At 45.6% G+C, this 27956-nt stretch overlaps 3 protein-coding genes across 3 annotated transcripts; 2 read left to right on the forward strand and 1 right to left on the reverse strand.

The window, feature by feature from the left end:
- Positions 1-1806: 1806 nt before the first annotated feature.
- LOC127302613 (uncharacterized) lies at positions 1807-6685 on the forward strand. Its single transcript, XM_051333105.2, has 3 exons — positions 1807-4469; positions 4584-4654; positions 6257-6685. The coding sequence occupies exon 1, from the start codon at positions 2144-2146 to the stop codon at positions 4373-4375; it is 2232 nt and encodes a 743-aa protein (XP_051189065.1). The 5' UTR covers positions 1807-2143; the 3' UTR covers positions 4376-4469; positions 4584-4654; positions 6257-6685.
- A 2586-nt stretch (positions 6686-9271) lies between these two features.
- Positions 9272-13210, forward strand: LOC127302614 (uncharacterized). Its single transcript, XM_051333106.2, has 4 exons — positions 9272-9633; positions 11004-11083; positions 11156-11214; positions 12595-13210. The coding sequence occupies exons 1-4, from the start codon at positions 9352-9354 to the stop codon at positions 12897-12899; spliced, it is 726 nt and encodes a 241-aa protein (XP_051189066.1). The 5' UTR covers positions 9272-9351; the 3' UTR covers positions 12900-13210.
- A 1324-nt stretch (positions 13211-14534) lies between these two features.
- On the reverse strand, positions 14535-15367 carry LOC127298344 (HVA22-like protein i). Its single transcript, XM_051328229.2, has 4 exons — positions 15336-15367; positions 15151-15249; positions 14954-15074; positions 14535-14853 (listed from the first exon to the last, which is right to left on the reverse strand). Exons 1-4 carry the CDS (start codon positions 15365-15367, stop codon positions 14623-14625), a joined length of 483 nt encoding a protein of 160 aa, XP_051184189.1. The 3' UTR covers positions 14535-14622.
- Between the last annotated feature and the right edge of the window lie 12589 nt (positions 15368-27956).

A 27956-nucleotide genomic window follows, 5' to 3' on the forward strand; every position in this document is an offset into this window, starting at 1 on the left:
CCGTCGAACAAACGAATCACGATTGGAAAATGCTAGTACTCGCTCCCTCACGTGAAGATTATTTAAGATTTGTCAAAATTTAAATGAATCTTAATTACTATGCAGTATATAACTGATATTATTACAATTGTATTTGATAACTACTTATTAATTGTATTAATTTTATATTAAATATTTCTCATATACATAGATTAACTTTTGGTCAAAGATAAAACATAAAAGATGAGGGCGTCTTATTCATTAAAATAGACGGAGTATTGTACAGGTGGGGGATTTCTCGTGGTCCTAGGCGCGACACGCATCCATTTCGTGAGAAACAGAACCGACTTCTCTCCTCCTCTAGTTTTCTTTTCTTCTTCTCGGCTCTCTCTCACCTAAGCATCAATGGCTTCGACCACCGCACCACTCCGGCAGCGGCGTGCCTCTTTACTCTCCCACCCACGCGCTGCCAATTCCTCTATGTCGATGCACGTCGCACCACTGCTCCCCATCTCGCCGGACGCCGCCCTCCTCATCTCCAATCTCGCTACCCTGAACCGCTCAGATGTGGGACTCAATGACGGTGACGATGTTGCAAGGACAACAGTGCTGCTTTTCGATGGGGCGGCCACTGCAGATACGAGATCGGGCTCCGGCATGAGGACGCTGTGTCAGGGCTGCGAGGAGAGGCGCTACCGCTATCCGGAGTCAAATGCTCTGAGTGGGCGAGGCGGTGGTGTTGACAGCCGTGTCGTCCATGTTCAGGACGTCACGGGATGGTGTTGCAGCGGCAGGCGGTGGTGCTGCCAGCGACGGGCGTCGATGCTGCCAACATCAATGTGCGGCGATGCGCGTCCAATGGCCGCCGGTGTTTCTACTAACTGTATCGAGCAATTTTGCAAGTGATAGATGAAGGCACTACTAGCGGATTGGCAGAGATGCTACAATCGTAGGTGCTACAAGCAGCCACTGGTGGTGTTGCGAGCCATGGCCATAGGTGCTACGAGCAGCCGGTGGTGGTGATGCGAGCCGTAGTCGGAGGTGCTACAAGCCGCAAGTGGCAATGCTTCGAACATGGCCAGTGCCTGGTAGTGGCAGGGAATGGAGCTACCATCTATGGTAGCCAATGCTGCGAGCCGGCGATGTCTCTCAGCGGAGCTTTGACTGATAGGGCGGTTCGTGAACCATGTTACAAGCACATTCATCGGCCGGGGTCGATGAGTGGGTTTTCTCTGCGTGGTTTTCCTGTGGACGTGGGGAGTTGCACGTGGGTGTAGAGAAAGAAATGCTTTCAAGCGGTACAAGCAAGTGAATATTTTATTTCTAGCCCCCGAAATACGCTTAGCATCATCCATCAGGATTACTTCAGCTCATGCCACACTGCTTGCTCTTGGGTAGGAGCCAACGGCCTAGATCTGCAATAGGAGGGTCGTCATGGACTGTAGCTTCCCATGAGACTGCCGAGTCCACTTCTGCCACGCGCTCATGAGTTACCCACACTAGACCGACCCAATGGAGTAGCGCGCAACGAGCCAAAAGGTGCGGCGCAGGCCCCATTTGATGAACTATTTATATTGCAATGTTATAATCTAGATCTATTTGTTTTGATTTATTTTAGATGGTGTTGAGTAGTATTTTTTTATATGTGTATGCAATTGTTCATGTATATTTTTTAGAAGTTTGCAAATTGTTCATGTATGGCATTGGCATGACCGGTGGTCACTTATTTTACATCACCTACTGGGCCACGAAGGCAGCAGCAGCCCATCAGCGCAGGCAGGCAGGCAGTATATCCGTCGATCAAACCGAAGCTATTTCTCAAAGAAAAAAAAAACGAACCAAACTGAGAGATTATCGCCGTCGCGAGGTTCGTCGCCGTCGCGACTCTCCTCCCTCTCTCGACGACCTCTCCCGCTCGCCTCCGCCTCCACCTCGTCCCCTCCCGCTCTCCCTCGTACCACTCGCCCCGACGACGCGCGGTTCCGGCGAATCGCCGCCATCTTCCCCGTCACCGGCCCACGCACGCCGCCGCCGATACCACTCGTCCATAAAGGATACATTTTTCTGGTGAACACCATTCCTGGTTGTGAGCGGTTGGCCGGAGCAGCCCTCACGCCGCCCCGCTGAATTTCCCCGTCTCGCACGGCCAACAAGCAGGAGCCCCATGTCTCGCCTCTACTCGACCGCTCCGACGTCCCTCCTCCGCCGCCGCTCCTCCTCCACCTCGCGGCCCTCACGCCAAGCTCCTCACGTCGCCCTTTCCGCCGCCACGGAGCGCGCCCGCTCCGGGACGCTCAGCCCCAAGGACGCACACGACATGTTCGACGAATTGCTGCTGCAGGCCACTCCAGTCCCGGAGCGCGCCCTGACTGGCTTCCTCGTCGCCGTCGCCCGCGCGCAAGCTTGCAGGGACGGTCTCTCCCTCCTCGTCGCCCTATTCAACCGCATGCCCCGATGCGATGGCACGCCGGTGGCGCCACCCACAGTCCGCACGTACGGCATCCTGCTCGACTCTTGCTGCCGCGCGCGGCAGCCGGACCTAGCGCTCGCATTCTTCGGCCGCTTCCTCAGGGCGGGCCTCAAGGCAAATAACCTTATCGTCAACACCCTCCTCAAGGTCCTCTGCCACGCAAAGCGGACAGATGAGGCTGTGGACGTGCTGCTTCACAGGATGCCGCATCTCGGCTGCATGCCTGATGCCATCTCATACAACACAGTTATCAAAGGCTTATGTGATGATAGTAGGAGCCAGCATGCACTCGACCTGCTCAGGATGATGGCAAAACAAGAAGCTGCCTGCTCCCCTGACGTGGTGTCATATAACACGGTCATCCATGGATTCTTAAAGGAGGGCAAATTCAGCACAACAAGCAACCTATTCAATGAAATGGTACAGCAGGGCGTTGTTCCTGATGCCGTGACATATAGCTCGATTATTGGTGCGTTATGCAAGCGTGGAAGAAGCAGAGAAGCAAGACAAATTCTGGATTGTGGGATTCTCAAGGGCCTCAAACCTGATATCGTTGCATACACTACTATGCTTCATGGGTACGCTACAGAAGGACGCCTTGTTGACATGAATAATCTCTACAACTTGATGATAGGAGAAGGTATTGTACCTAACCAATATGTGTTCAGCATATTGATTAATGCACATGCTAAGTGTGGATCGGTGGATGAGGCCCTTCTTATCTTTGAAAACATGCACAAGCAGGGAGTGCAGCCGGATGTTGTAACCTATTCAACCATGATAGATGCGTTTTGCAGAAATGGTAGGATGAATGATGCTATTGAACAATTCAACCAGATGATTAACATGGGGGTACCCCCGAATATAAGGACTTATAGCTGCCTGGTTCGGGGTTATTGTACACATGGTGATTTAGTGAGAGCTAAAGAATTGGTTCATGAAATGAAGGAAAAAGGCATCCTTTATCCTGGCATTATGTTCTTCCAGTCAATAATAAACAGCCTATGCAATGAAGGAAGAGTGACAGATGCACAAGATATCTTTGACTTTATGATACATATAGGTGAGAAGCCCGATGTTATCATGTTCACTTCACTGATTGGTGGATACTGCTTAGTTGGCAAGATGCAGAAAGCATGCAGGGTACATGATGATATGGTATCGGTTGGCATTCAGCCTAATACCATTACGTACAGTACACTTATTGATGGATACTTTAAAGCAGGAATGGTGGATGCTGCATTGACTCTATTCAGAGAAATGTTAGGTATGGCAGCTAAACCGGATACTCTTACTTATAACATCATAATGGATGGATTATTTAAGGCTGGTAAAACTGTTGCTGCGAAGGAAAAGTTCGATGAGATGGTCAAAAGTGGATTGAGATTGTCCATTGATACATACAATGTAATTCTCAGTGGGCTTTCCAAAAATGGTTGTGCAGATGAAGCAGTCATGCTGTTCGACAAGTTGCAAGCAATGAACCTTAAGTTTGATATTATAACTCTCACTACTGTAATTGATGCAATGTTTAATGTTGGGAGAATAGAGCAAGCTAAGAATTTGTTTGTTGCAATACCAGCCAAGGGATTGGTACCTAATGTTATAACATACACTACGATGATATCAAACCTTATAGAAAAAGGATTGGTAGAAGAAGCTCACAGTATATTTTCATCAATGGAGACGAGTGGTTGTCCTCCTAACTCTCACCTGTTAAATGTTATTATCAGAAAGTTACTGAAAAAGGGTGAAATAGTCAGGGCCATCAGTTATATGTCCATACTTGATGGGAAGAGCATGTTGCTTGAAGCTTCAACTACTTCCCAATTGATATCTCTCTTTTCAAGGCAAGGGATATACCATAAGCACAAAGATTTGCTCCCAGCAAGGTATCAGTTTTTTGAAGGAGACATCCACAGTTGACATGAACTTAAACCCTTGAAAGGCATGCTTAAGATTTTCATTGCAATGAGTCATTTCTGCTGGTACAAGAAATGCAGGCTGCTGCGGGTACAAAGTTAGTACCTGATTCTTTATTCTCATATTCCAATGTGTTGAAATTATGGAATGTGAACTATTGATGAATTAGTAAGAACATCATTTTCTTGTATATTGTTTTTTGTTTTTGTAGGATGATCAGAGGTACAACTGATTGCATTTGTTACAAAAATGGCTTCTGGTGACTGGTGGTGATTGTTGAAGGTATTGAAATGTGTTGTTCCACAAGATGTTTATTTTTTTGGTTGTAGGTTAGTGATTTGGCAGTTGTACATGAGCTGAATAGTTGCACCCTGCTCTGCCATCATCACATTGCTCACAGAGCTGGAGAATGACATCATGACCATTGCTGTAGTGCGATTCTTTGACACCATAGGACGCTCTTTTCCTGTGTTCCTTGTCAAGAGGGAGGCTAAGAGAAAGCTATTTAATCTCGTTTACACGAATCCTGCGTTAGCTGTTTATTTTGTTCTGATGAACTGGGACTGGGCAGTGATTCTTAGAGTTAGAAGTAGACATGATTGGAAGACAACCTTAAGTTATTCTGCATGGCTGCTCTGGATTCGCATTAGTGACATATTACTGGCGTTTTAACGATATTAACTGCTCCGAACAGAAACGTAGGAATGTAAATAGGTGATATTCATGCATCATTACTCGGTACAATTTTTTAAATCAATTCCTTGCGCTTGATGATGTTCTAAAGAAATATTGGAACCATGACTTGTATTTCTGTATACTGAGTAAAGCTTTCTGGATACATTATCTTATATGAGATAATTGCCCAGTTGTTTATCTGGGGCTGCATTTGGCCGTACAAGCTAGAACTTGACCTGTTTTTTTTTTTTTTGAACAACGTATTCTTCTGGTGTGGCAACTTCCAAACTATGACTGGCGTACCGGTTTATTAGTATGTATCTTGCCCTGTTGTTTCCTTGAAACTTCACTGGCTTGGGAGAAACCTCCCTACTTTTATATCTGGATCATCATTAGGTTGTATAGCATGTTCAGTTTGATCATTTTTCTGATGATCAACCTTTTCGGATTGTGATTTGTCCGTTTATATACGCGCCATCTCTCATCTCTTGATTATTAGGTGCTGTTACTTTTGTAAGGCAGAACTCCCCTCAACGTATGCTGACAGCTGTTAAAGTATAAATTTCCCGCTGCTCCTGAACTGTTGTTGGCGTTCATGGCACTGTCTAAGGTTTCCCGATCTTTTTATACCATGACATATTCCACCATGCCTTCTTTTGTTTTCCACATCTTTTTTTTTAAAGTAGCACGAATCAACACCGGAGTATTTCTTGAACAGCGAAGTAAGGATGTCGTTGGAATAACTGTGATTTAAATGTTTTATTGAGCCTGCCAAGGTTTTTGTTTGTTTGTTTGTTTGTGTATTTCTGCAAACCAAGTAAAGCTTGGCCAACGTATTTTCCTAGGAGATAATTGCCCAGTTGTATATCTGTGGCTGCATTTTACCATACGCTTGGCCTGTTACCTTGGGTAACGCGTGTGGTGTTGGCCACAACTGCTTGGTTCAAACTTTGCTACTTTCGAGCTAGAGCTACATACTTTCAGGTTGTGCCATCTCACTGGTGCTATTCGAAGGCGTGCGTAACTGCTGTTGGCTGTGAAAGTATTGTTACTCACTGCTAGAGATTTTGTAAAAACATGGTACCTATCCTAGAGATTTTCTCAAAGTTGGTCTGAATTTATGGTTGTCATAGTGTTAGCGTCCGCTGTCACTTCCTTTGCCGAGATGGTAATTATATGAATTCTGAATCCCTTCTGATGATATTGCAGCGCTCGGACTTCAGATAGGATGGATCCACCTTCTAGACGCATCGTATGGCCTGCAGATGCATTGGAACTTCAGATTTTGTCAGAGAGAAGTGTCGGTTGTTTGGCAGTGTATGATGCATTGGAACTTCAGATTTTGTCATAGAGAAGTGTTGGTTGATTGGCAGTGTCTATGAACGCTGAGAGTACTTGTGTGGTCTAGTTTACTACTGTAAGTTGGTTTCATTGTCCTGGAAGTAGCATTTGTATGTGTTGATTCCTTCTTCTTTTTTTCTAGAATGCATCAGTAGTCCTAAAACATGCGTGTCTTGAAGAGGATACTTGCTTGTTCATTAGTGTTAGCATTTTGTGCTTTAGAAGCCAAGGTATTCAGATTTGCTATTTGTATTCGACGAAAATCTGTGAATTTTGGGAGACATAGTGTTTTGGTTATGTCTGAGTGTGCGATTCGTGTATTCACTTGGCCGACGATCGTGGCTACAAAGATTCAGAGACAGAGGAAGCACTAATGAACTGCACACCAAATGCTCGCAGATTGTTTCTTATAGAAAGTATCAGAGCCATCTGAATGCAAGCAGTATCTGGTTTAACTGAAGTAGCAACCGAAGAAGCAATGCGGTCCTGCAAAACCTGCTGGGCTGTGCAGGCAATTTGCTTGTGCGGCTGATGCAGGCAACGTGGGCAATTCGGTGGACTTGTCCACCTGCATCCGGATCCTGAACTGCTGTTGACGCGTCATGCATGAGTGTGAGAGCATCTCCACTCGTCCCCCCGACGAGGCCCCCGAGCGACGTTTTTTCCATCCGGACGGCGAAATTCGGCCCAGTCGCGCCCCCGGTTCCTCGTTTTCGTCCGGATTTGGCCCTTAATCCATCCGGCGAGCCCACGCCACCCCCGCCCCCCCGGGGCGCGCTCGGGGACTCCGGACGAAAGATTTTGGCGCGAAACGGCGTGTGGACCCGTGTAGTCGGCGACTGGAAAACCAAATCCTGTCGATTTTCCCTCCAATTTGCTTGCATATCCCCATTCCCTCCAATTTGCTTGCATATCCCCATTCTCTCCCGCCGAAATCCCCCAATCTCCTCGTCTTCCAGCTCCAGTTCCTGGCGGCGTCTTCTCGTCCACCACCACTCTCCTCCTCGTCTTCTCGTCCACCACAATGCCGCCGAAGGCGCCGGCGAGGAAGATGCGGGCGAAGAAGACGAAGCCGCCGGGCATGTCGAACGCCGAGTGGGCGGCGGACGAGCAACGGCGCGACGTGGAAACAAGCGCCAGGGCGGAGAGGGTGAAAAGAGCTCGCCGGCCAGTCCTTCGTCGTCTCCGCCGGCTCCTACCTCGTCTGCCTCACCATCTACCTCGTCGACTGCGGCTGCTTCGACGTCCACTGCCGCTGGTTCATCATCCGCCGCCGCAGCCTCTTCGGCCACGACGTGTGAGGAAACTGTTTCCGTGTAATTTCCCTCCGATCGCCGATCTGTGGCTGATCCTTTTGCTCCTTTTGCCGATCATCTGGCCGTACTTGTAGCGCGGGACGGCGGTTTGTTTGAATTTAAACTCTATCCGCCGAACTCCGGGTGGACGACTGGAAATACGGTACTCCCCACGCCTTAATTTCGTCCAATCCGGAGGTAGTTTCGTCCGGATTTGGGCGTGGGGAGCCCAAACGAGTGGGGATGCTCTGAGACCTCCTGATCTCTGCATATCAATCGCTGTTCACGCGTGCGTCTCGTTTAACACAGCAGGAATGAACACTGAGGCGTTTCTGTAACATCTGGAACAAGTGTGCTGCGATGTAAATGTTGGCGGGGGTGAACTCGATGAGACATTGGGATGAATCTAGAAAAGCTTCCACTGCCTCTTGTCAACTCTGAACCTGAAGTCTGTTCTTGGAAGAAAGAAAAAAACAAGGTTCAATAGTCGATCAGTCGTAGCCGTCCATTAGAGCATCTCTAACAGAGCCCGTAAATCCCGCCGGAACTGAACTTTTCCGGCGGATTTACGGGTTCGGGCCGAAACGCGCGCAGAACATCGCCCGAATACATGGGCCGGCCCGGTCCAGAGGCCCGAGAAATCGAGCGGACGCCCCGTATTAAAAGAGTTCGCGGAGGGGAGTTCGGTTTGCAAACCCTACTCCCCTCCACCGTTCCTCTCCCGCCGCCGCTAGTCGCCAGCTCCGACGAGCAATCCACGTAGCACGAGCAACCGATCCGAAGCCCGCCGCCCCGCGATGGCTTCTCGTGGAGGATCCGGCGGCCATGCCACGGGATTGGGCGGCGGCGACTCACCGCCGCATCCGCCTGTCTTCCGCACCGACGCGGAGCGGCGGAAGTGGAACAAGAGCGAGGGCGCTCGGAAGAGGAGCGCTCGCCGATGGACGAACTGGGGGCTCACGCCCCCAGGGAAGCTCGCTCGCTACGGCCCCGCCGGCGAGGGCTCCTCCTCCGGCCAGTCGAGCCACGCACCGCGGCTGCCCGTGGCGGAGAGCGAGGAGGAGGACGACCTCGTCCCCGCGCGCTCGCCGACCATCTCCGCCGGGGACTACGTCCACGGCAGCGACGAGGAGGAGGCCGTCCTCGCTCAGGCGAAGGCGATCAGCGACGCTGAGGCTCGGCAGCGCTTCCGCCGGGAGGAAGCCGACGCCGTCCGCCAGGTCAGGGAGTACGAGACGGCCCGCCGGGAAGCCCGCGTCCCGCGTCAAGCTCGAAATAGTCGAGCTTGACAAGGACGACGCGTGAAGATCTTCCACGCCGCCGACCATCTCCACCAGCACCGGCACCGCCGCGCGCCATAGATCATATAGGCCGCATTTTGCTTAGCTAGGTTGCGCTTGCCGGTGTACCAGTAATTACATTTTCAATTTTAAGAATTATGTACGTATGTATGCTCAATCGGAGCATCTATGTCATCTAGAACTATGATCATCGCTAAATTTTACCCGCGCCGTTTCGAATTCCTTGCACTGAATTTGGTGTTTTCATTTTGAGTTTTTTCGGGCTGATGCTCTTAACTGAAGAGGCACCCGTCGCAGAATAGACAGCAGTAGCAGCATCTGAATAACCCTCGACCACCACCAGCCTCCCTGCTCTCCGTCTCCGGCCATGTGGCGGCGGCTACCCCTGCGGCTCCTGCGCTCCGCGGCCGCCGGACCACTCCGGATCCCCGCACCCTCCCGTGGCGGCTGGTCCGTCCCTACCGCGCCGCGGCTGCCGGCGGAGGCGGGCGCCGCGCCGGCCGACCTTGCCCGTTGGCTGCCGCGCAGAGGCTACTCCCAGTTCGCCAGCGGCTTCACCCCCTTGGAACCCAAGACGCTCGGATCCATCCTCGACGTCGAGCGCGCCAAGGGCCTCTCCCCTGAACACCTCGTCGCCGCCTGGGATGACGTCAGTGCCCTCTCCCCCTCTCAATTTCCTCTTCAGACGTGTGCATTTTTTATCCCCTTTGTTTACTGCCATTGAGGAAATCCTGTCTGATTGCTATTGTCGATAAGCATGCAAATTTGTTGGCTTGTCTTGCGGTAGTGTATCAAGCACTGACAAACCCTTGTTAAGGTACCTGATCTGAAAGAAAAGAAAAGAGGCATCTCTCTTAAACCAATAATAATCTATTCAAATGTGTTGAGCTCTCTAGGATATTTGCTACTCCTAGATCATTTTCAATGATCGAGGGTGCAGCAATGAGCTGGCCAGGCCAAGACTGCTAGCCATATAGTCACTGTGATGTCATAGCATACTCAATAGAAAAACTGCCGAATTAAAGAACTAAAGTTTCAGTAGATAAATAATTGTTGCACTTTTCTACATCTTTCCTAGGAACCAAAGATCAACCTGAAGAGAGATATCATGCATAAAGCAGGATGTTTTATGAAAGAACGTACAAAAAGCTTTTCCACATGGTTTTATCCAGAGGAGAAGCAGATTTTAGTTGCAAGATATTAGCAACATGGCAAACTTGTCCCACTGGCATCATAAACGCGGCTGACGCCAAATATGGGCTACTAAATGCCACCAATGCAAGGGAACTAAATAAAAGAACTATTTGTAAATCTGGGGCCATGGGATATACTCTTAGTGCCTTGCACCCTCAAAGTGCCCGGACCACAATTACTGCTCAATGCTTCACATATTAGCGCAGATTTCCTCATTGGGTGTACACTTGTATCTCAATTGAGGTTTTCAAGGTGAAAATAGATTATCCATAGAAGTTAAGGGTTTTGATGAATAAGATGTGTTATATGTGCAGATAGGTAAAGAATGCAATAAAAGGGGAAGGGGGGTGGATATTTATGGGTTGCTGTTTAGTACTTTGCTAGCTGGTATATAGAATGGTATATATCTCATACGACCCTAAATTTACATTTAAGATTGTTTTTGGGCAAATAATTGGTTAGAAAATAGCAGAATAAGTAGGATATTCTTTGACCTTACTGTCTGATATCATATGAAACGCCATATATGATTTGCATTAGGGATGGGGAGGTAGTTATGTCTTCTATAGGAACTTCTGTGTTTAAGCTAACTTGATTACCACTGTCTCTCACATATTGTCCTGTTAAAGTGTTAATCCAGAAAAGCAGCAAAAACAAGTTTTGATTTCGCTTGATTGCTATCCATTCACTAAAAGTCTTTTGTCGCATATTGTTGACATTAAATCATTCTTTTTAAATGTACATGCTGATAACTGGATGTTTATTGTTAACTTGTATCCTTCCTGACATAACATTTATTTCATTGTTCTTTTCCTGGAACATTAGTACCACTTGGGAAGAGGTCATATAGGTGCATCTATGAAATCAAAGCTTTACCATCTCTTGGAACAAAGATCGGCGACATGGTATTTTTTATTGAAGCTTTTCTTGTATCATCATGGTTATTTATTTGTTAACTAATTTCATTTTGTTTGTAGCCGATATTTTGTTATTCCTTTGTGGAGAGGAAGTGGATATACCACCATGTTTATGCAAGGTTATTACTCAACTCTTTTGCAATACTGGATTGTCATAAGCCTTAGTGGCTGTTTTTCCTTTCCATAGCTAAGCAACCTCTAAATACATGTATTTACTTGCGTCAGTTTGCCATAACGCACTCCACATAGTATAATAGCATTATATGGCTCGGGAGGGGAGATTGAATGTGTGAAAATTCCGTCTTACCCTTATGTGTACAATTTTTGACAAATTAATAGATGGACACAGTACACAGGCAACATTATATGCAAGTATGACAACACACATTTTGCACATAGACTAAATGATGCGTATTTGATTGAATGGATGGCATAATGTTTCACAAACAATTAAGTCTCTAGACTAATAAACATTCATGAGCGTGTTCAGAAGGTCAAACACAACGGATACAACAGACTTTTCTCACAGCCTCTCTTATCCTGAGCCAGATAGTGCTATTATAATGTCATGGTCTATTCGGACAAAAGCCACCATTTTAGATTGCTTTAGCAAAGTTAGAATTCCGAGTCTGTGTCACGTAGTGGGATATTACACTGAAGACTGAACCCCTGGTACTCTACTGCGCAACTCCAGCCATGGAGGTGTTGTTGCACAAAGAGGCAGGGGAGAATTAACATGGGAAGGATGATAATATATCTGATCATTTATTGATTGCCCTTAAGGGTCTAGAGGCAGACATTATATAGCCCACGTACATTACTTGGGGCCTATGGCCAGAATCCTAACAAACTTGGAAAGGACTAAACAATTTTGAAACTAACTCTAGAGATAAGATCCCATTAAATTAAAAGGATGCAGATTGATTCCCTAATATTTGCTGCTGGCTGCACCAGCTAAAGCCTTCACGTGACAGCCTGACAGAGGACATGGCATGAATTTGTAGTGTCATGAAGCCGATTTCCCCTATCAAGTATGGTAAATTTATGCCCTCACGCCAAATGAAACTCGATAAACATGAAGTATATCTGAACATGAAAATTCAACTTAGTATTCATGTTGTATCATGGTGCCAACCTTGGGGCTTATCACCAATGGATACTCGTTTATGCTGAGCTGCAGTAAATACTAAATATATCACAACTAAACACCCATCCAAATGTATAGGTCTGCTAGGTTACAGTTAGTCTCTATGTCTGATGCTGTTCATATTTGTATTTAGTTTAGTCTCTACAAATGCAAGACAGCAAGGCAGCGGCAACTAAAATTTCGTTAGCATTATTGCTGAATTTCATTTTGAAAGTTATGGAGTTATAGATCTGAAAAAAAACATGTCATTGTCAGCGTGGCCATTTGTTTGTTCAAATCCATCTGTAGGCGTTCTCTGCGTTTTGTTTTATTTTAAGCTGATTTTGTTATGCTTTGTCGTTCAACATCGCAGTCCAGCTGCCACACATGATCTTCACAGGACTTGAAGACTACAAAGCTAGAGGAACTCAAGCAAGTCCCTACTACACAGTCACTCATTACACAGAGTTTGCAGAAACCAAGGATACAGTTCTTGTCCGAGGAGATGTTGTCTTCACCAGTAAGCTAACTGATTTAGAGGCGAAGTGTCTTTTAGAGACTGCTCACTCGTTTTACTTGAATGATGTGCGGTACAAGCTTGTTGAGCGATTCAACAAAGAAACACAGGATTTTGAGTTCAAAGATGTACTTCAAGCGCTTGACATGCCGACTATGTGAGCAGATGCTAAGTCCTGATGCAACAACAAAGCTTCCACATCCACCTGTCAGCCTGAAATTAGCACCAAGATGGAAACTGCCATTGCTTCTCCCCATTTTGTCACAGTCCTAGTATCATGAAAATAACCCCTGAAACATTGACATTTGGTAGCAATCTGGCTTTGCTGACTGAGCATGTATCCTGTTGGTTTGTTGTAGCCACGACTTGATCCAATAATTGTGAGGGCTGCTCTAAACGGATTTAGGCTAATCTCTGGCAGGCCTTCCTGCTATTTAACCTTTTGTATGGATATTTACATTTCATTGTGTTAGCTTCTTCTGTTTAGTTTTTTTCCCGCTGAAAGTGTTTCCTTCTTTCTTAATGTCATCATAATATTGTGCAAAAAGAAACAATCTCCATTTGTTGGAAGCCTGATGAGAAAATACAAATATTGGCTGAAAGTAGATTTTGGGTGTTCTCCAGATGTACCTGGTGTTATAGCTGAATTTACCTTCCCTGATTAGTTGGATTCTGGACTAGTTTTATCAGCACCAAATTCTGTGAGGAATTATGTAACCAAACTTTAGCTCTAGATTTATATACTCTTTTATTTGTATATGTAAAGAAAAAATACGCAATGGGGAAACCTAGTGTAGAGCTTTAAAAAAATCACTGTTCAAAAACTAGGCTGATTCAACGATTACTAGGCCGATTAATCGCTACTAGGGGCTTGACCGTGTCGATTACCATTAATCTCTTGCATTAATCCTTTAGCCCGATTAATCAGTCCGAAAGTCCGATTACTAGGTATTTTCCCGATTAACTACCACACTTGGTCAAAAAAAGTTACAACATTTTCAATGCATATCGCTAATATAGGCGCTACCCCTCCCCAATAAAGTAGATTTTGCGAAGCTCCCGCTTGATTGCAGCCTCCAGTAGCTTCGTTTCTACTGTTGCCAAATAGTTTCTTGCCCTTCCAGACCAGTTACTCATAGTTTTCCAGACCTCAGATACAGGAGTTCGATCACTATGAGGAGCTCGTCCAGGAACTGGAGGATGCCTTCAATAGGTTAGGTGGTTGAGGTGTAAGAGGGGTCGTACCCTAGGTAGGTGGTGGGAGAATATAAACTTCAGAGGTGAGAGGAGAAGAAGTGGAAGGAAGGAACGCGGCTTCGGCTAGTGGATCCTGATTCGCTCCTGACCTTAAATATTAGGTCATGGAGGAGAAGCGTACTAGTTTTTCTAGGATTTTAGGCTTTAAAGAAGTAGGGAGAGACATATAGAGGCTCATATACTATTATTTTTCTTATATAAATTGTTTTAAGTGCAAATTTGTGTAGGTTGCACCGATTAATAGCCGACCGATTAAATCAGTTAATCGTCCGAATTCCGATTAATCTCTACTCCCAAACCGGCCGAGCAGTTAACGATTACCGATTTCCTTAACATTGAAAAAAATACTTTGAAAGTCGACAGCTTTTTAGTTTATTTCCTCTTCAGATGATGCTTGACTTTTCTGTCAACGGGAATTGTATTGAACTGCTGTCCTGTCCTTGTTTAGATCCTTAGTTCCATCAAAGGGTGTTGAACATGCTACGAGAAGTTAGTTGCTGTCACGTTTTTGGTTCATCCATGCGCAGGAGACGGTCAGGTGATAACAATTGAACAATTTACCAATACTTAAGATCCCAAAGATTGATAGAAGTGGAAAGTGAGTTTTCTGATTCGCCAAGATCCTAATCAATGTAAATCGCCTGCCTGGCCTAGGCCTGATCTTGCGGCCTGTAGCTGCGACGTGACACGACTGACGATCTCGACGAGCCACCTCTGCCCGACGGCGGCTGCCGCCTTCAGCTGAGACGCCGTCAGGTCCCTTGCTCTGGTCCGCATCTCCAGCAGGCCACGGTCGATGTCCGCCTCATGCCTCGCCAGCAGCGGCCGGAGGTAGCCTTCGTAGACGTGCCCCGCGCCCTGGAACACCCCATCCAATTCCACAATTCAGAGTTAGTCACATACTGAACTGAACCGGGGGTTTCAGAACGTTGATCTTCATGTGGGCTGCAATGCTTACTCGCGTGCTGGGGTGCCAGAGGTAGACGACGAGCGCCAGCTTCGCCTCGCCGTACATGGGAAGCCACGACACCGCGCCGTCGGCGAACCTCTCGACGACCGTCAGCGAGGCCACCAGAATCCTGCATCACCAACAGAGGTTCAGAAGCATGACATTCTTCAGAGGAGCGATGGGAAGAAGATACCAATGTGCTTTACCAGTACTGGCACCAGAAAAGCAGCTGTTCGATCTCTCGTGGGTGCCGCTCCAGCGTCTTGTAGCAGCCGTACGCCGGGTACGCGTACCCGAGGGCCAGGCTGCGTGCAAGAGCAAAAGAGAATTGGACAGAATTCATGGTGAATCGAAAGACTTGGTTTGGACAGAATTGGGCACATCTACTCACGTCAGTAGCCTAGTGATGAACGACACCGCCATCTTCTATAACCGGGAATCCCAAAACTCTGTAATGCAAGATAATAATGTTTATAAGTTCACGGTTGTTGGACAAAAAGAGACCAATGTGCAGGTCCAGAGAATGGTCATCTATCCATGGCACTGAACCGAGCCGGATCATACGGAATAATCAAGAGCAATATGTCTCAATCGTGAACAAAGGAAGAAGGCGGTGAAATCTGAAACACTGAATGTGCTTCGCCGGAGCTCGATTGTATCGACGAATAGGCAGCAAACATATGTGGGTTGCCTGTGAGTATGTGACGATCATTACCTTATGGATCTATCTCCTTCCGGATGGAATGGATTGGATTCGTCGTGGGTTGGAGAGGATGAAATGGAACGGGGAAGGGCAATGGCGCGTGGTTTGAAATGTGCAGGGGGAGCGGTTATGCTGGAGACTGCGGATGCGTCCAACCGCCGTGCCGTTTCGCGCCATTGGGCTCCGGAGAAACGCCCGTTCATAACTGAAGAACAGATCGGCCGTGGATGGGCTACAATGAGCACCGCCAATCCACCATTGGTGCGTAACTTCTACCTTTTTGGACTGTGACCGGTACCAGGGGTAGAATGGCAGGCCACAACAAAATTCAGAACTCTGGAACCGCTTAGCTCGTCTCTCGTCTCCCGATAGGCGGCGGCGATCCAGATCCCAAATCACCACCGGCGTGGGCGTTAGCCCTCTCTCCATCCGCTTGCCGCTCTGCGGCAGGAGGGGAAGGGGGCCCGTTCTTTCGGTTTGTAGTTAAGACTTGTGTGATGTGGCGCGTCGTTGGATGGTGGGAGCGGCGTTCGAGTAAATAAATCTACCTCAACTTCACTCCCATACCGATGGTGATCTTTACAGTGGTATCTTGAATTTGATGACATCGTGTGCTTGTGGATCATTCAAATCGGTGTCTTAGTCTTCTCGTCTTTCTTTGGATCTGGCGAGATCTGTTTCTCGGTGCGTCACCATCGTTCGTCATTATCCACGACGCGTTAGGGACCAAGACGAGGTTGATGCTCTGGAGCGAGGATGTCGGTCGAAAGGTGGTGGATTTGTTCTTATTCATAGACTTCATCGACGGTATGCGGCGGATCTTAGTTCAAGATAGCACGGGATGTCTCCTAGTCGATGTGGCACACCGACATTTGTTTACTCATGTAACTTAATCTTTTATTGTTTACTCATGTAACTTGATCTTTTATTAATGAGAAGTAACAAAAATTGGAAATGAATGAGTAGTATTTATTGATGAGAGAAGTAATTTACCCCCTAGACTCGTCTCAAAGTTCAGATTACAACCCTCAACTTTACTTTGGTTCAATCTTCAACCCTGAATTGTCACATCCCGAAATTTTCTAAATTTTGGAATGTGAAATAAAAATAAAATTAATGCTTGATTGTTTGAACTTGATTGAAAATTTACAAAGAATTAAAACTTTTTAAGGTTATTTACAAGATTAATTCCAAAATAGTGTTTTCAAAGGCTTTTGGTTTTAAAGTGTTTTCAAAATCACACATATAGGCCAAATGTATATAATGATTATCTTATTTTCACAAAGGGATATTAAAAAGGTTTTTGCAAAATATAGAGTTTTCATAAAACTTGGTTTTCAAAAGATTTTCCAACAATGCTCTATTTTGTTCGGAGGTTTTGAAACTTATAAAATATTTTATTTGAGATAATGGTTTAAACCCTAAAAAGGCAATATAGCCACATAGACATGTATGCCAAATTTTGGTTTTATAAAATTTATATTTTTATTTCAAATTTAGTCTCATATTGAAGTATTTTTTGTAACGAATCTAACGGTACCTCATTTGTATTTTTCCGATATTATTTGAAGCCCCAAAGTGTATTTCCAATTTCAGCATAAAAAAAAAGAAAAAAAAAGAAAAAAAAGTGAATCAGGCCTGCCAGCCGCCGCTCGGCCCAGCTCGCGCGAGCGGCAGCCAGCAAGCCACCGCCTGGCCCAGCGCCCCGGCCCAGCTCCCCGCGCCAGCCAGCTCGCCCCAGCGGGAGGTTCTGTACACCGACCTGGTCGGTGTGTACGGGCCACCGCACACCCCACCGACCAGGTCGGTCGGTTGGGCCGCAGCCCATTAAGAGCAGGTACGTTTTTTTCTTTTTTTTTGCTGTTTCTTTTCTGTTAATATTTTTCTTTTTTAATATTTAACTTTAAAAAAATATATTTTCGGTGAACAAAATTTCCAAATCTGTTTTTCGAAATTTTTAAAATGTTCAGATTTTGTTTTAATTTTTTTCGAAATTTGAACATTTTCGGATATAGACATAATTTAAATTTGAACATTTATTAAATTTTGTAAATTTATTTCAAAATTAACATTCTTAGTTATGAACATTTTTTGAATTTGAACATTTTTCGAAATTTGAACGCTTTATATATTTGAACGGATTTTAAATTTGAACGCTTTTATAATTTGAACATTTTTTGTATTTGAACATTTTTCAAATTTGAACGGATTTCAAATTTGAACGCTTTTATAATTTGAATATTTTTTGTATTTGAACGGTTTTCAAATTTGAATATTTTTAAAATTTTGAACAATTTCCAATTTTGAAAAAAACTGAATTTGAACTATTTTCAAATTTGAACAAAAATAAAAATAAACAGAAAATAAACAAAAAATAAAAATAAAAATAAACAAAAAGAAACATAAAATAAAAAAGAAAAACGAAAGAAAAAAGAAAAAAGAAAAAAGAAACAGAAAACAGAAAAATAGGCGAACTGGGCCGACCAGGCCGGCCCATACCGCGCGCGGGGGGTGTGCGGCGCGCGGTAGCAGCCGACCTGGTCGGTGTATAGGATTTACCCGCCCCAGCGCTCAGGCCGCTTCCCAGCCCACGCCCATAGCGCGCACGCACGCCCGCACCGCCGCCTTTTTCCTTTTCTCTTAGTCCCACCTCGCCTCCTTGAGGAAAATTGTTTCAATCTACAGCCTATATAAACTATATGTAATGATATGATTTGATCAATAAAGCGCTGTTTACTGTCAAAAAAAAAAAAAAAAACTCCCGTGAGAGCAGCCCCAAAGGCACACCAAAGGGCCTTGCGCCTCTCTGTCTCCCTCACGTAGCCGCACGTTGTTGCTTGCCGACGGAAACGCGCACACGCTGCTGTTTTTGTGACGTACACACGCGACACGCGACGCAACATCAGCAACGCCAACGCTATTTGGCGAAACGCTGGCGACTCGACGCATTTCTCGCCTGGTAATAAATCTATTTCCGCACTTGTACGTAACTTCGCAATTTTATTTCCTTAGATCCACACCTCCGTTTAGAATAGTGGTTCTTCCGTTAGTTTCTAATTAGATCCTCTACAAGTTTCATGTAGAAAGTTTTTCCATCCGAGCAACTTGTTCGGACAACTTTTCATACACCATTATAACTGCAACCACTTATGTTTAGTTTTGTAAAATTCATATCTTAAGTTTTATCCGTCGGATTTCGATAAACTCTATACCGTTGGAATCGGCAAATCACGTAGATCATGTTAGACATTTTGCAATGCCAGTTTCGCATACTTTATTTTCGCGGTATCCTTTTGATCTGCAACATCGTCTATAAAATAAATCATACCAACTTTTTCCGAAAGATTCTTCTGGCGATACGCTTGTAATGGAATTCTCTACAACTTCCGTGTAGAAAGTTCTTCCATCCGGAAAACTTTTTCTAATAACTTTTCGCGAAAAGTGTAGTCATATAACTGGTTTCAATTCCTTTAGTCAAACGATCTTTATGATCATACCCATCTCCCAAGACCAGTTATAAATCTTTATCATGTTCACAGATAATGCATAGCTTACCCCTGGTTGTCTGGTTCATGATTATTCAAATAACTCAGTTATTTGAGTAAAGTGTGACATGTCCTAGTTTAGATTTTTACCTTGCTTTAATAGGGTGGAGATACTCTACCCCATATCACATGAGATAAACCTTTGTTATCCATTAGGCTCCGCGAACCAAATCCCGATATCATTTATGTCTATACAATCGCATGCCATTCGACCCTTCCACGTAGTTCGAACTATTCAATTTTCATATGAGTTACTTGAGTAGTTCAATATATCATTAGTTCATATCCAATGCTATGTGTGACCTTGTGCTATTCTGATAAGTGTTGTCACACTATGTCAATTGCATAAGCCTTGCTTTACAGTACTTCATCCTATAGCACCACCGTCCAAAATATTTGAACCGCTTTGCAAATATTCAAATTAAAAAATGAGAATTTGACTATATATCCATTATTGTTTTCTATATTTCTTTCTCAACATGATTCTTTTGTGAAGGTGAAACTCATGATCACATCCACACATCAATACCACTAGACACTTGACCTTGAACCAATATCGTGTTTATCCAAATTCATTTTCATTCACTCCTTTGACTTAGTTTAAATCTAATCAATTTACAAATGAGTTAATTGAGTAATTCAATATATCACAACTCCATACCCAAGCCTATGTGTAATTTATACCGTTTTGAGTAATTGTTGTCACACTTATTCAATAGTATTTGTGTTGCACTATTTTCACCTATGTGACTCAATTTACATAAGCCGTTCCGAATTCTTTTCATGCTTTTGTAAAGCATAAATATTCTTCAATTATATCTTAGATTATCCAATTCCTTCTAATCATGTGACTTTCCGTCCAAACTATCATCGCCATATCTTGCAAGCCAGACCTCATGCCACACCTTAGTACCATAGAGCGATTTCCGATTGTCGTCTTGTTTGATTTTGTTGTTTCTGAATGGTGTGTTTATGTTGTGCTATATTTTATATTATAGTTCGTACGGAGAGGCACGTATTTTGAATAAGAGAAGTGAACGCGCTTCGACTACCAAAAAGGCAAGTGACATTCAAATCCTACTTATTTTATATATGCATTAGTGTTTTTTCAAACTAGTATGCATGGTAGAGTTTTATTTTCAAAAGTTATGCTATGCTCATCAACCCTAGTAGTGTGTAGCCACCCTTGAACCATTGCTAGTACTCTTAGTATGCCTAGCAATAACAAAATGCCACTGCTGTTTTTGATTGTTTCAGATTGTGAGTATTGAGAATTAAAATTAACAACCTTAATGAATCGCCTGGGTGGATTGTTTGAGTGGTGGGCGGCTGCTCAGGGCTCCGATCCCTGGGGATGGACCAGTGGACGGGTGGGTGCCTGAGAGTGCGCAGTTGAATAGTGGTTGCTCCGGACTGCACCTCTGGTTTTCATCAGAGGATCGTGCGGGGGTTTACTACCTGTAATGGGTTTTAAGCCAGCGAGTTTCACTTGTGGATGGCCACCCAGGATTAAAGAGATTATTATGTCGCCCTTGTTTTAGATAGCTTCCAGTGCAACCACAATACATTATGGGCTCTATCTTAGCTAAGTACTTGGTGGGAAACCTCGCCTAGGGTACCGCCAGTGGGTGGAGTTTCAGGGTACGGGCGGATCCGGTAGGTAGAGGGGCTACTAAAGAAAAGCTTCGTGGTGACCTTGTTCTGGCCTTAATGAAGATGAAGAATTTTGGCAAAAAGGCTTGGTTGCGAATTATGGGTAAAGAGCGCAACCTCTCGAGAGTTAAAAACCTAAGATCTTAGCCGTGTCCCCGGTTATGGACAATTTGAGCTTCTAGGCAGCGAATGTACGGAGGAATCTCATCATTGTTTTCTGAATGTATTTAAAATTTGATCAACCTTTGAAAACTCATGGGAGATGTAACCATGTGATTATTCTAAAACCCATGGACGATTAACCATGGTTTGATTTCATAATGTCATTTAAAGGATTTCAAAATATTTTGTTTTAAATAAAATATATGATAAAATTGGCTTTATGCAAATTTGCCTCAACTCCACTTGCCAAATATCATGTAGATAGTCATGCCCAAAAACTGCCACCATATAAGTGTCATTTGCCAGTACATCATTGTACTGACCTCCATTTGTGGGGCTGCATATTCAAACGTGCAGGATTTTTCGAGGAGAAGTACTTGGTAGGATCTCGAGTCTACATTCCAACATGACTGCCTGTGGCACATGGAGATGATGAAGGCTCATTGATGATTTACATTTCCGCTGTGTTTGTTCTGAATATTGTACAGAGCTAGTCCATGTGACTATGCAATTTGTAAGGTTTTACTTTACCCTCTGGATCAAAGATGTAGTAATTTGATACTATTGCAATGATTACTATATTTTGTAACGTGTGTGCTATCAGTGATCCCGGGAATAGCACTATACACAGGTATCTTGCCTTTATTAAAAGGTAGGGTGCTACATGAATTCTATAAACCGTTCAGAATTAAACTTTCTACCCTTTTTTGACAAGTTTTGAACCGGTTTTTTTTGCCAGCTAGCGTTTTTTCTCCCTATATACTGTGTCAACTCATCAACATACAACATACACGGTACATGTACTTCCTCTCTCTCCATATCGCATGATCACCTCATGCCTCATCATGGTCTTCTTCCTCTCTAGAACGAGGCCATGGGAACCATAGAGGGGTGCCTCCATCGGACAAATAACACCCGGCGTCTACCCTCTACATCACCTATCGTACCCAGTTTTCCGCCAGCACGGGGCAACCACCACGCAGCGCAACGAGCCACGGGGAGGCATTTTTATTCCGACGGGTGAAGAGTTGAAGATGAAGCATAGAGTTTAAGATGAAGAGTTAAAGACATAGAATACATGTACGCACTATTTTACCAATACAATACATTACGTGACAAGAAAAACCGGCTTAAGACAATGCAAGGGGTGAACCGTTTTAGAATTCAGAGTTGAAAGTTGAACCAAAGTAAAGTTCAGAGTTGTAAGCTAAACTTTGAGACAAGTTTAGGGGGTAAATTGGACTTCTCTTTATTGATGGAACTATTCACCTATATATATAGTTTCTGAACAGATGGTGTACAAAGTCGGCTTGCACAACCTTATGCATGTTGGTATAGACGTGATGTCTCTTTGGAGAGGATAGCGTTTGATCAACGCTAACTGGAGTTAGCCCATAGAAAGTCCTAACTGCTCTATTATCCTAAAACTGACGCTAATATATATCTGCTTATTATTTCCTAACACTTCCCCTTGAACAAGGATGTCTACAAAATCTTCAATGTCTTGAAATTTTCCATAGTGTCTTGAGTGTTTGAAAATCTTGATAGTCCTTAATCTTGAATATTTGAGAATCTCCGATCTTGTCCAAAGTTTATGCTCGAAAAGTCCTGGAGAAAATATAAGGAGAATATAGGAATCCAATATACCATTGGTATAATAATTGTATCATTAAAACCTATAGGAGAAATCCGTTGGAAAACTCACAAGGAAAAAGTTCAATATACTAATATCGGATGATAAATACTACGTTCAGTTCTCGGAGATTTCTGCCACTAAACTTTGAAAAAATCTAAGTCATCTCATACCAATGCCATAAATGCATTTTTGAAATGCAGTACTCCCTCCGTTCCAGTTCGCAAGGCAAATTCCCAAAAAATATTTGTCCCAAAATCTCTCACCTCCTAGGCACATTTTGCATTTAATGTGGGAGTAAACTAATTCATTTTTGCATGCAAACACTTCTCTTTTCATCTCCCACCACGCACTAGTACTCCATGTATGTGAAACCACCGCACACTTGTACTCCATGCATGTGAAAGGCAAAGTTTTTGCATGTTTTAACGTGCAAATTTAGAGCCAATGAGAATTCACCTTGGGCCAAGATATTTGAAAACTTTGCCTTGCGAACTGGGACGAAGGGAGTAGTAGGTAAAGACTTGGTGAACAAATATGCAAGATTGTCACATGATTTTGTTTGGAAAATATCAATTTCTCTATTTTTCTGTAATTCATGAGGAAAGAATAGTTTTAGAGCAATATGTTTATTAACGAGAATACGTCCTGGAAGACGTATCAATCACATAGAAGAAGAGGCCGATGGCCGATACAACTCCACACACACCCAAGACGATACATAGCCCAGCAGCTTACAACACCCCGCTACAAACGACCCGATGAGAACGACCTGCCCCCAACATCCTACCAAAAGAGGTGAGGAGATGGAGCACGGAGCCACCGAACCGCGTCATGAACCAAGCGAGACACCACCATAGCACGATCGCGACTCCAAGGCAGCCCAGACAAACGTACCTCCCCTCATGAGCCTAGAAGAGTCGGCGAGGAGAAGGCAGGATCCTTCAGAATTGAAGAAGCAGCTAACTAGGTTGCATCCACCACGTCGTACATAGCGCCTCGAAGCCCCATGCCCTGGCCAGCAGCCAACACCGGCAGCGCATCACAAAGTCCAGCCTCCAGATACACATCGGCCTCTCCCCAAGAAGCCCCGACAACGTCTTCAAGAAGAGAACGACGCCGTGGCGCCTCCGTCGCCTTGCCCGATGGACCGGACATAGGGTTTCCCCTGGCACCAAAGGAGAGGGAAGGCACGGTTGGGACCAAAGATCACGCCTTCAGGAAGGAAGTGGCGCCCTCAGGCATCGCCGTGATCCGCACCGGAAGCACCGGGCAGAGCTTTCACCCTGGTCCTTCACCGCACCCCCGATGCCACCGCGGCGAACTGGAGGCGATGGACGGGGAAGCAGACGCCGGCTTGGACCACCACCAGAGAGGCAAGAAGCCACACCGGCCTCACCGTCGCCGAAGAGGAGAGCCGGCCACCACCGGCCTCACCGGCGGCCAGCAAGAACTCGAAGGAGGGAGCTACCTTGTCGGCCAACCACCACCACTGGCGCGCCCACGCAGCACGCCGGAGACGGGGCTCCACGCGCCGCCACGATGCCCCGAAACCGCGGCCCGCGCCGGCCCGCACAGGCCCAGATCGAGCCCGGCCACCAGGCCCAACCACGGCCACCACGCGGCAGCAAGAACGACCACCGCCGCCTCCATGTGCGAGAGGACGCCCGACGCGGCTCGCCGCCGCCGCCGCGCCAGCCCCGCCGACCTCCGCCTAGTTGCACCGCTGCCATGAAGCAGAGCCGTCCCACGCGGCCCGCCACGCGCCGGGTAGGGGAGAGCCCGCCGCTGCCGGCGCCGCGCGGGCTTTGCCCGGCGGCACACGCTGGCGGCGGCAGGGGAGGGAGGGGAGAAGGGGGAGCGGGAAGGCGGGGCTAGGGTTTCTCCCCTTCGGCCGCTGCAGGGGACGACCAGGGGAGAGAGGAAAGGAGAAGGGGGGTCCGAGCAATATGTTTATTGATATTACTTTTAATGTATCCTATATGCATTGGAGAAACACATGCCACATTATCCTCATAGATAATTGTTGGTGATTCTAATGTACCAATACCACATGATGTTTGGATATGATTAATCACTCTGAAGCCATACACACTCTCGTGAGGCTTAATATAGTGCAATTATTTTAGAGTGATCAGTGGAAGTTGCTACCAGAGTCTGCTTTGTTGACTTACATGAAATAGCAATTCCACCATGTAAAAATACAGATCCAGTTTGTTTCCTGGCATTATGGGATTAACAAAGCCGGCATCAGTATTACTAATTAGGTTCATTTCTTCATTTTTCCGATAGAACAAAACAAGATATTTAGTATGTAGTTACGGAATTGTTTACGGGCTGACCTGATGATTCATGGGTGGTTCAGGATCCTAAAAACATGGGAGTGAAAAAAACCCGCGCCAACCATATGTCTCCACGTCATGCCGTCAATGTGATTCTGTAAAATTCCTCCCGTATGTGTAGCATTGCTCAATTTGGATAATCCTAGACCTACGGAAAACTAACGAGGGAATTGTTTACGAACTGACCTGGTGATTCGTGGGTGGTTCACGATCCTAAAAACATGGGAGTGAAAAAAACCCGCACCAACCATATGTCTCCAAGTCATCCCGTAAATGTGATTCCGTAAAATTCCTCCCGTATGTGTAGCATTGCTCAATTTGAATAATCCTGACCTACGGAAAACTGGTTACGGAATTGTTTATGGACTGACCTGGTGATTCGTGGGTGGTTCAGGATCCTAAAAACATTGGAGTGAAAAAACCCACATCAACCATATGTCTCCATGTCATCCCGTAAATGTGATTCCGTAAAATTTACGGACTAACCTGGTGATTCGTGGGTGGTTCAGGATCGTAAAAACATGGGAGTGAAAAAAACCCGCACCAACCATATGTCTCCACATCATCCTGTAAATGTGATTCCATAAAATTCCTCCCGTATGTATAGCATTGCTCTTTGTCAACAGGCAAAACCAGAGCACGTCCACTACCTTAGCATGCTCCAACCGCCCCGCTTCTATGTGGTGCCTAGGAAATTGTCTCTATGGATTCATTGGTTGGTTTCACAAATCAGGTCGCTATGATGGAGTAATAGTGGTCGTGTACAAATTTTCACGGTTTGCACACTTTATTCCTATTTTACACCCTTACTCGGTAGCAAGATTGCTGGTCTGTTCTTGGACAATATCTACAAATTACACAGCATGCCTCTGTCGATTATATCAGATTGTGATCGTGTCTTTACCGGTGGTTTATGGACAGAATTGTTCCACCTTGCTGACACAAAATTGCCTCTCAGTTCTTCCTATCATCCGCAGACAGATGGCTCCACCGAGCGAGTGAATTAGTTGTTGGAAGCATACCTTCATGACTCATGAGGATGTGCCGGATGATATTACTTGAAACCTCACTAATGATAGGACATATTCTTCTAAATCCACATGCAATGCCCAATTCCTTGGGACCACCTCCTCACCCGTTAGCTCTTCTCTTTAGAAGATTTGGGCTCCTCCCAAGGTGAAATTTTTCGCTTGGCTAGCTATATAAAATAGGCTTTGGACAACGGACCGTTTGGAGAAGTGAGGGTTTCCGGTTTGTGCCCTCTATGCAAGCGTACTACATAGTCGGTGGATCATCTCTTAGTCAATTGCCGCTACACCATAAGGCTTTGGGGGCTTATCAAGCCTTGGCTCGGACTCCACTTCATCGACCTAAAACGATAGCCGTCACTTCATATCCATGATTGGTGGAAACTCGTCACGAAGCGAAAGGATTTGGCCTCCATCACCCTTCTTACTCCGTGGGAACTTTGGAATGAGATAAATGCGGGGGTTTTCAAGAATAAGCATGCGCCAACATCGGTTATCCTAGAAAATATTAAATGTGAGTCCAAACTTTGGGTTTTGGCGGGTGCCAAACGCATGAGTAACTTGATTTTTGGATAAAGTGAGTAACTTGATGCTAGGAGAGTAGAGTTTGTTGTAACTTCGGCACTTTTTACTTTCTCGTAAAATTTATATTTTTAATTAATTGAATAGGGCCAAACTTTTGCCCTTGTTTCAAATAAAAAATAAAAATGTGAATGCTGATGGATCACGAAGACCATGACTGCAGCTCATATATATCATGTCCAGTACAATAATCTTGGATCAAAACTAAGTCGATCTAACCCAATTAAGGATCTAAAAAAGAACATGACAGATCATACATCAAGTTCAAAATGCTACTACAGTTATTGTTGATCAGATCTTTCTGAGGTGGAAAGAAGAGGCGTAGTGTCGTCCATCGGCGTCATGTCTTCCATCGGCGTCGTGTCGTCCAACGGCGGCGTCGTGTCGTCCATCGGCGTCATGTCCAACGGCGTCGGGTCCATCGGCGTGTGTCCTCTGGGAGGAAGACACCTCCACGACCTCCAGTAAGAGGAAGACGCCATCTTCTGCAGCAAAGCCTCCGTATCAGTGCACAGCGCCTCTATCTTGGACGCCTGCTTCCTTAACTGCGCAGCGACCTTGCCCCCGAACTCCGCTGCACCTCGCCTGAGCATCCCGGCCCTCTCAACGAACTCCTCCACGAAGAGCAGCACGCCGGGATCCATGGCACCCGCCGCCACCGCTGCGTCCTGGGTCGTGTACGTGGCCACGTGCTCAAGGTACTGTGCTGCGGCCACGCAGACGATGTCCTCCTCCTCCATCGCCGCCAACGTTGTCAGGCACATGCCTCGCAGGCGACGCGCGCTGGCAGCGATTTCCATGACCTCCGAGCGTAGGGTTCCGGCGAGGCCCGGCTCCTTGGCGGCAAAGTAGTCTTCGAGGCCTTCTGCCCAATCCAGCTGGGAGAAGGCGTACAGATCGTCCCGCTCGTTGGCGGGGAATTCCATTTGACGCTCCATCTCGCCCAGCGAGATTGTCATCTCTGAACGCAAGATCGGCAGGTTCTCGTCCAACGACCGATCCACGCTCATAGCCCTCAAGTCGTCTTCCTCGCTCATCACCATCATCATCGCTGCCATGATCACAGGCCGGGGTTCCGTGGTGCGTCTTCTCTTCTGTACGTTCTGCCCGGGGAGCTGTGTGCCGGCCTCCTTATATAATATGGACTGGCCCATTGGTTTCCCGATTCGAGTCGGAACTCAAATCGGACCAGCATGGTTGCAATGCTGCGGCTCCTAGGGTCGGCGCTACAACAGTTTCCATGTATCCCTATTTTGCTAAACTGCAATCCAAACTTAGACGTTAAGTTTTCTCCGATCTAACAGAAGTTATGTCGGGGTGTAGAAACATAAGGGCATGTACTAAATGTTTTTTGTTAATACCGT

This window comes from Lolium perenne, chromosome 5 (assembly GCF_019359855.2).
Source record: "Lolium perenne isolate Kyuss_39 chromosome 5, Kyuss_2.0, whole genome shotgun sequence".
Taxonomy (NCBI): Eukaryota; Viridiplantae; Streptophyta; class Magnoliopsida; order Poales; family Poaceae; genus Lolium; species Lolium perenne.